This window comes from Centroberyx gerrardi, chromosome 8 (genome assembly GCF_048128805.1).
Source record: "Centroberyx gerrardi isolate f3 chromosome 8, fCenGer3.hap1.cur.20231027, whole genome shotgun sequence".
Taxonomy (NCBI): Eukaryota; Metazoa; Chordata; class Actinopteri; order Beryciformes; family Berycidae; genus Centroberyx; species Centroberyx gerrardi.
Genome location: NC_136004.1, coordinates 4,913,419 through 4,922,374, shown reverse-complemented (window position 1 = coordinate 4,922,374; position 8,956 = coordinate 4,913,419). Strand labels below are relative to the sequence as shown.

At 41.3% G+C, this 8,956-nt stretch overlaps 1 protein-coding gene across 1 annotated transcript in view; it reads right to left on the bottom strand.

The window, feature by feature from the left end:
- Window positions 1-840: 840 nt before the first annotated feature.
- whrnb (whirlin b) overlaps window positions 841-8,956 on the bottom strand; it is a 65,647-nt gene continuing 57,531 nt past the window's right edge. The window contains exons 8-12 of the mRNA XM_071897158.2: window positions 8,734-8,808; window positions 7,146-7,866; window positions 5,949-6,121; window positions 3,857-4,000; window positions 841-1,017 (exon numbers count right to left, since the gene is read on the bottom strand). Of these exons, the coding sequence (XP_071753259.1) occupies window positions 841-1,017; window positions 3,857-4,000; window positions 5,949-6,121; window positions 7,146-7,866; window positions 8,734-8,808 (1,290 nt within the window). The remainder of the gene's footprint in view (window positions 1,018-3,856; window positions 4,001-5,948; window positions 6,122-7,145; window positions 7,867-8,733; window positions 8,809-8,956) is intronic.

Sequence of the window (8,956 nt, the reverse complement as noted above, 5' to 3'; positions counted from 1 at the left end):
ATGCTCCTTATTAAGGCAGAGTATTAGGGTATTTGTCAACATTTTTCCATGATATGCTGGTTGAGATGGGAATAATGAGTTGTCCTTTTTTTTTATCTTTTATTTATCAGGGTAATTCTACAAAACCTGAGTCAAATAGTATTTGTAAAAAAAAATCTTAGTTTGTTTTAACTTGCTACTAAGTTATCTAGGTTAGCTAGTTAGCTTGCTGACCTTCCAAGTTCAAACTAGCCATACAAGCCTATAGCTATCTAGGTAAGATAGTTAGCTAGCCTGCTGACCTTCCAACATCATGAATGCCATTGTCATGAATGAATGAAAAAAATAATTCATTATCATTTATATTTTTTATTTATATTTTGAACAGAGTTCCTACTTTGCTGTTCAGGTTTACCAGCTAGCTAACTTGTGTTCTGAAAAACTGGAATGAGATTATTTCTGCCTCCAGAGCAGCTCTGCCTCTGAGAAATGTCTGTAGAACTAAAACTCCAATCTGCTTGCAAATTGACTTTCAAATATGTAATGTGATTTTCTAAACTGGTTCTTATGTTGTCCAATTTGTCTTAAATCAAATTCTAAAGATAATTTGCAAACACTATTTGACCTAGGTATGACTTACATGGCGAATATCAATATGTCTTGTTCAATTTAAGTTGTGCAAAGCTCTGAAAGTGCAATCAACAAATACCCCACACGTCCTTCCAGTTATCCATTCCCTGAAACTTAACAGAAGATCTGAGGGCCATGATTAGAGGGCAACATCATATAATGATCATACGGTTCCCTCCAAGCAAACACTATCCTCTTAAGCCAAGCTGCATAAAGTGCAAAGTCCTCCTACTAGAGTCCCGGCTCAAACACCAGGAAGTCAATGTGATCCTTCTCTTTGGTCTTGAAGGCCTCGGCGATGATCCGGGCGGCATCCTTGTGCTCACGACCCCTCAGGGAAACGCCATTGACCTCCAGGATGACCTGACCCACCTTCAGCTGGCCACAGCTATGGGCCGAGCCTCCTTTCTGTTGATGGAGGAAAGGGGAGAGAGAGAAGGCAAACGACATTTAGCTATAGTTAGAAAGACATGAGAGGAGTAGGAAGATGAATGAGAGGCTGAGGAAAGTGAAAGATCGCTGCCAGTCGATGACTAAGACAAGTTCTTTGTCAGTAGAAAGTCTGTCTGTGTGTGTTCTTGTACAGTGCTTGTATTCTTATCAGGACTAAATGTCCTTACAAGGATAAAAAGATGAGTAAAATCGTGCAAAGTGAGGACATTTTGCTGGTCTTCATTTCTACAAGGGGTTAGATTAGAGTTCGGACTTTGGTTTAGGGTTTTGGTTAGAATGAGGATTAGCTGTAGATTAGGGTAAGGTTAAGGTTAGCGTTAGCAAGGTGAAAGTAACAAATTACATGTACTCTAGTTACTGTAATTGAATATCTTTTTTTGTCTACATTTTTTGAAGTCAGTAATTTTACTTTTAGTAAAGTGTGCACCACATCCGTTACACATTTTGTAGAAATTAGCATCAGAAACTGGCCTAATCATAAACTGCATCAAGCCTGCACAAGCATGCTGAGGAAACATTAACAACCGAAACATTAAATGCTGAAATTTATCCATGAAAGTAGCTTATTACTTAGCATTAGCCATCTATCAAGCTACAGTATTATTGATTTGTGTTAGCCCGTTTGTTGTCTGGCTAGGTCGCTAACCTTGTTAGCTAACTGAATAGCTAATAGCAAAAGAAACATCATTGTAGCAATGTTATTGTAAAAGGGGATGGACTTTTTCAGGGTGTTTTTTGGTGTTTTTTTTTTTATCAGATTGCATAATCATATTTTATAATGGTGAACATAATCAATAACAATGTGTAATATCACATACTGTCCTATACTATTTAACAATCTCTGTTTTTTGCCATAGTAACTCAATATCTTTTACTCTCACTACATTTTAAATTAGCTATTTTTTTTACTTTTACTTGAGTATACGCCAATCATTTTGCATAACTACAATTTCAGCAAAGTTACAGTACTTAGACTAACAGCTCCACTTGAGTGGGATATTTTGGTACTCTTTCCACCCCTGCATTTAGATATATTTAGAAAGAAATGAAAGGAGGCTGTTGAGGAAAGTGAAGGATGCGAGAGTCGATGACTAGAGTCTGTGTGTGTGTGTGTGTGTGTCTGTGTGCACACTGTGTTGAAAGACCATTAGCTCCTCCTCTACTATGGAGCCTAACACAGCCACAGGGTTAATCCATCCATCCATCCATCCATCCATCCATCCATCCAGCCATCCATCCATTCATTGATCCATCCTCCACTCCTGATATGGCTGAGACCGTAAAACAGCACAACTGCCAAAACTGCCTGATTCAGTGTAATCCTCAGCGCTAAACGTGTTTATTTGCATCCAATTTAATTTATTATTTGGCATCCAATTACTTAAATCATCATCAAAAGGCATATGGGCTGATGATAATGGCTAAGAAACTCAATAGGACACATTCTTCCCCCCTCATTCTACAACTGTCACTGGAGCTGCTCAGTGGCCAACAGCAGACTGTGGCTATACTGGGCAGCTGCCAGTTGTAAGTGTGTGTATGTATGTAACTCTACCTGTTTCCTATGTATTGCAATAAGAATGTCGTCTCTGTACTTTTTCCTTGCTACCTGAATGATCCCATTGACTGCTGCAACCAATTCAGAACAGACCTGATCGTTATAAAATCACCGCCTTCTGATAGGACGGGGATATAATTGGCTACATGTGCATGTATTCCTGTCTGGTGTCATGCTGATTATAGGCGGACGTTGTGTTTGAGGAGCCGGTAAATGACTGTGTGGGTCGTCAGCGGACTGACTGACATTCGCTGTCATTCATTGTCCCCCTAGATTCACGGAGGCGGGCGAAGGCAGGCATTGTTATGGAAATCTCTCTGCACAGTCACGAAAACTCCTCAAGGATGCCCATGCGCATCAAAGAGAGACTGGAGGGAGGAGGAGGGGGGCAGGGGGGGGGGGGCTGAGGTGACCGAGGCTGTAAGTCACTCAGCGATCAGTCGATGTTATCGCCTCTCAATACACCCCCACCCATAAAACACTTCTGTTACGTGTTATGGAAATTTCCCCTCGCTGCTTTTCTGTCTTTGGTATGCCGCCGGACTTCACAAAAAAATGGTGAAAGGCGGCAGAGTGAGATATCAACAGGAAGGACTTGTGTTTGCAGATTGCTTTAGAATGCTGTCAGTGCAAAACAAATGCAAATGCAAGCTAATAATGGTGCGGAGGGAAGATTGAGTTTCTATTAAAAAGCAGAGAGGGAAATGGAAATGTACTGGAGTCACATTTTGTCTGTGTAATGTCAGATGGTGAGTTGTGTAAGTCAGTGTTTTGGACAAAGTGATGCAGGACTGGTTCCTCTATTCTAGGGTCAGACTAATATGGGGCTGATATTGGTCTTTTATAAAATGTCAAATTATTATTATATGATGCAGTTGGATTGACTGAATTACATATTTATTGTAGAATTGATCAATAATACACTGGTTGTCTATGGGAAGTCTGAATTGATTCTAATGAGACATTTTGATCTGATTCCACACAAGCATGCATGTTATATCCTTATTGTTATTATGGTTTCATTATGGTTTCATTGTGGTGACAGTCAAAATACTGGGGGAAACACTGAATACTTGAAATTTTCTGGAATTTTTAAATGTTATGAAAATGTTAAAATTGAAAGATATTGAATATCGGCACAAAATATCGACTATGGGGAGCTTCAATCCAAAAATAGTGGTATCGGTATCTTGAAAAAGCCCATATCAGTTGAATCGTACTCTATTCCTCTCTCACCTGTATGGTGACTATGCGTGGCAAAGGCTGCCGTGTGTTGGCTCCTCCCTCTATAGCGATGCCAAGGGTGGTGGCATTTTTCAACACTCGTACCAGGGTGGTGGCTGGCACCGGGACCTGGAGCGGGACCGGGGAGCCGGTCTGCTGGGCATCAGATAGAGACACAAAGTGATGAGGGGTTGAGATTAAAGTAAGTAATAAATACGTAAAACTTTATTTCTAAAGCAACCTGAGTTATGTGTCAAGCGTCATTATTTTGTTTTATTATGTTTTGTAGATCTTAGGGATGGGACGATATATCGAAATTCAATATATCGCGATACAAAAATGTGACAATACATATCGTGGGGCAGAAAAATCGCCACATTAGCTCCATTTTATTCTGCTGTAGTAATCACAATCATGGTTTGACCATCACAATTTCACAAGCTCTTCATCAGAATTATATTATTTTCCCTTTGCAATGACATTTTTAAATTGTTGTTTACATTTTAGAAAGCCAATGCCATCGCTAGAAAGATTTGTGTCTCAGAAATAAACATAATTCTGCACAGTCAGACTTTTTTTTTGTTGTCATTGAACTTTTATTTATTACATCATATCGTGGTTGTATTGAATCCAATATTGCATATCGTATCGTAACGTATCGCAACGTATTGAAGCATATCGTATCATATCATATCGTATCACATTGTATTGCATCGTATCGTCTTATCGTATCATGAGATAAGCATATGTTCCATCCCTAGTAGATCTAGATCAAATAGCACTTGCAAATAAGTCTCAGTGTTTGTTTTTACCTGCTTGGAGCACCAAATTTGCCTAATAGAATGATAAATGAGTGCGAGAACATTAAGGCTATTTGAAAGTCAAATTTAGTACACTTTTCCGTGGTTAACACCTTGTTTGACGCCATCTGAATGGTGATGATACGGTAAATGCCACCCATCTGGTACTCTAATTAGGTTAAAGCTTGCCAAGAATGATTTTCAAATTATGCAGTGGTTACATTGTAATGAAAAACAATGCTCCGTTTCTCGTGACTAGGACAGCCTTGAGGGATAAAAAACACTGCGCTCACACAGTTCCACAGACTGTTCTGGCATGCTGAGCCAATGGAATATGACAGTCAAGGAAGACAAATGGTGCGCATTCAAAAAACAATACTGAGGCTTCATCCTTACTTCCAGGTTTTTATGTTTTTTTATCCTTGTATCAATGCAGAATATAAGAGATATGCACTGCACTGTTTAGGCACCAAGTCCTTCCTCAGTGTTAAGGCCTTGGTGCTGAAACGTTTGTACTGTGCATCTCTTTTATATTCTGCATTTATAAATTGCTTTTTCAGTACGCACCCATTTGTATTCTTTGTTTCTCATGATAATTCTCTAAAATGCTCTAATTGGATCTAGATGATCCCAACTGACTCAAGAAAATTATTGGAACAAGTTGATTTGCATTGGAAATAAGTTAAATTATTTAACTCCATTTGTTTTGTTTTTTCATGTGTAAGAAAAAAAACAAGATTTTACCATGGTGCTGGGCACTATCAAACTTAATCTCTATGTGATTTCTACAAATCATGTCCGTTCTTTATTGAGCATTGTTTGATTAATAAAAGGAAATACAACTTCTATTATTGTGGAAATATAACTATGAATCACATTCACATCTTTGCTGCAATTTTTCACACTACTCCCATAGTCCTTTTCCTGTATGCAAATTAATTTTGAGAGAATGAACTTCTGGGTTCTTCATCTATTAGTCTGGATGGACTGCTGCCACACAGTGATGTACTAAATCCTTTTATGACTGTAAGACAACACATACTGTGGCAATTTATAATAAATCACATTGTTGTATAAACAGTACTTCTATGTTATAAGCTATGTTTGCCAGTAACTGTATTCTCCATAGAAGAGATGAAGGCAGCTGATCAACCAGGGAGCCAGAGAGCTGAGATCACATTCAAATAAACTGAAAAATAATTTATAAACTGATTAGTCAGGTATATAAGTCACTGCGGGACTGGACACAATCTGGATTAAAGGATTTGTTAAGGTGGATATTTTTTGCAGTGTGAGGCCCTCACCTGTCTGGAGGCTTGTGGAGGAGGTGCGTGGGCCCCCGGCGGCTCCGGCTGGCCCTGCTGGTTCTTGCTGGGTCGAGGGCTGCCGTCCTTGCTGAGCCCCCCCGCCTCGGCGATGTCCACCCCGCTGTCCTCACTCAGAGTCTGGCCGCTGTCCGACAGCTGGGACAGCGTGGCTCCTAGACGGGACACTTCGCTGTTAGTATGCAAACACAAAGTAAATACGGCACCAGCAACACAAGGAACCAGCTCATGCCAGATTTATTTTCTGCCACCAGAGAAACACTGTCTGATGTCGGTCCAAACATTTGAGCCATGTTGTCCTCAATGCTTTGCAAAAACAAATATACAGGATTGGCAAGTAATCCAGATTATCACCTTCACTACAGGATATTTTCTTCAAATTATCTTACTGCACTGACAGATAATTTTGTTAATTTCAGTTGATTCATGTCAATATGACTTTCAAGAAATAATCATGTTTCAGCAAATGCCTTGAAGTTAACTATCCTGAAAAAAGTACAATTTATTGAAGCCAGCAAAATTATATACCATTGCAGTAGGATAATTTTACTAAAATAGAGTGAAGTAAGCTTGATATCTCTGGATTTGAGACAAAATCCCTTGCTAAGGTTAGACATTTAGTTAGTTCTTTAAACCAGTATTGAGTCTTATAATTTATTTTTCTTAAAACAAGTGAAAGAATCTGCGAGTAGCGTGAGATAATTTCACTTTTTTCCAATGCAAAAAAAAGATTTTTTTTTAATGAATGGTCATTGTCTTGATACTAGTGGAGTAATCTGCCTTATTCAGCCTTGTTTCAAGATATTAACCTTGCTGATAGCACTGGAAATGAGTGGGATTATCTCACCTGAATGACAGAATGTTTCAATTGTTTTAAGAAAAATAAGATTTTAAGACTGAATAAGAGACTAAATGACTTGTTAAAATGGACATTTTTGCAGTGTGTGTATAACGTCTATTACCGAAACGCCAATGGCGCTACAGTGAGGAATCAGCTAGTCTCCGGACAGCAGCATGGCCATGTGATTGCTAGCAGTCTGAATGCTACACACATGCCAATTTACAAGCAAGGACATCGCCCACTGCATGCATGTATGCACACACTCATACATGGGAGGCAAGAAAAATGCACACAAATAGACACAGACGCATAGGAACACACACAGAGTTTCGTACCTCTTTGCTGGGGTCTGGAGTCTGCGGACAGTCGGTTCATGTCTGCCATGGTGGCTTTCTGGTTGAGGGAAGGCGAGCAGGGCCGCTCAGGACTGCAGGGTGGAGCGGCAGGCATGATGAGAGAGGGACAGGGGGAGGGACACGGAGAGGGGTGGGGGGACGGATGAGGGGACGGCATGGGAGACGGCGCTTTGGAAGAGGACGCTGACTTCGACAAGATGGAGGACTTCTCGTAGGAGCCGGATCTGGAGGAGAGCTTGACGGACGCCTCCGGTTTCGAAGGGCCGATGGAGTCGCGGTGGTGCAGGAAGCCCGGGCAGGTGTGGTGTCCCGAGCTGGGCCGGTTGTGGCGGGCGGGGTGGTGGTGGTGGTGGAGGTGGTGGGCGAGGTGCGGGCTGCGGTGGGGGTCGGAGGCGGAAAGCTGGAGGGAGCTTTGGCAGGCGTGACGGAGGGAGCTGAGGGAAGTGTGATGGCCCGCGTTGGGGCAGGCGTGGTGGGCGGACAGCGAGGAGAGCTGGTGGGTGGCGGGGAGGGATTTGAAGGACTTGTGGAGGCAGTCCTGGAGCAGCCGGGTGGGGCCGGTGAAGAGCAGGCCGGAGCCCTGCTGGACCAGCCGGGCCGAGGGCCTCCGGCTCGCCTCCTCCCTGGACGGTCTGCTCTGGGCCTGGGGAGGAGCGGGCCGGAAGGGTGGAGGAGATTCACATGAAGACTGCACTTCGTCCTGCAAATGAACACAAGGCAACATTGAACATGCTGTCCCCCCACGATGGATCCAGTCACCTTCTCGGCCAATCAGTAACAAATATGTAACGATATGGGATGGGACGATATATCCAAATTCAATATATCGCGATACAAAAATGTGACAATACATATAGTGGGGCAGAAAAATGAATGGTGATATTAGCTCCATTTTATTCTACTGTAGTAATCACAAATGAGACGCTTGACCATCAGTTTCACAAGCTCTCCATCCAAATTATATTATTGTCACTTTGTAATGACATTTTTAATAAGCCAATGCCATTGCTAGAAAGATTTGTGTCTCAGAAATATAATACAACATAATTCTGCAGTCATACTTTGTCATTGAACTTTTATTTATTACATCGTATCATGGTTATATTGAATTGTGAACCTCATATCGCGTATCGAATCGTATCGTGAGATAAGCATATCGTCCCATCCCTAAACAATATGAAAAAACCTTAGGGGGAAAACTGATTTTCAAGAAACTCAAAATGGTGGAAAATCCAATATAGCATACACTGATGATGCACCAAATTTCATATCATTCCAACTTCCGGTGTAGGAGATATGACTTGTGAAAATTTGGACCAATCAGTGCAATTTTGAAAATGCCAGAACACAGTGGTGAGATGCATCATTCCCTCAAGTTTTGTCAAAATCGAATCAGTGATGCCTGAGATATTGGGCGTTAAAGATGGATGGACACCAATCCCCCCCCCCAATTTCATTGTGGTGAATATTAAATATATCCCTACAGTAGATTTGCTTCTTATTCATAACTTTGGTGATTGTACAGCATGGCAAATTCCAAAAAGCTAAAACAAAGTATAATACGTACCAATGCAATATCTTGTAAGGCATTAGTGATCTCCTCTTGGTCTTGTTCTGTCCTGCCACTGATGGAGCTGTCACTCTGAAAGAAACAGACAATTGCTCATTTGAAAGCATTGCAGTATTGCTCCGCTGCCTCCAGCAACACTGATTTGCAAATGCTTCTTACAGCTTGCTTCAGCCTACTTAGTCTAGATGCCAGATGGATGGGGTTTGCCCCATAGGACGAT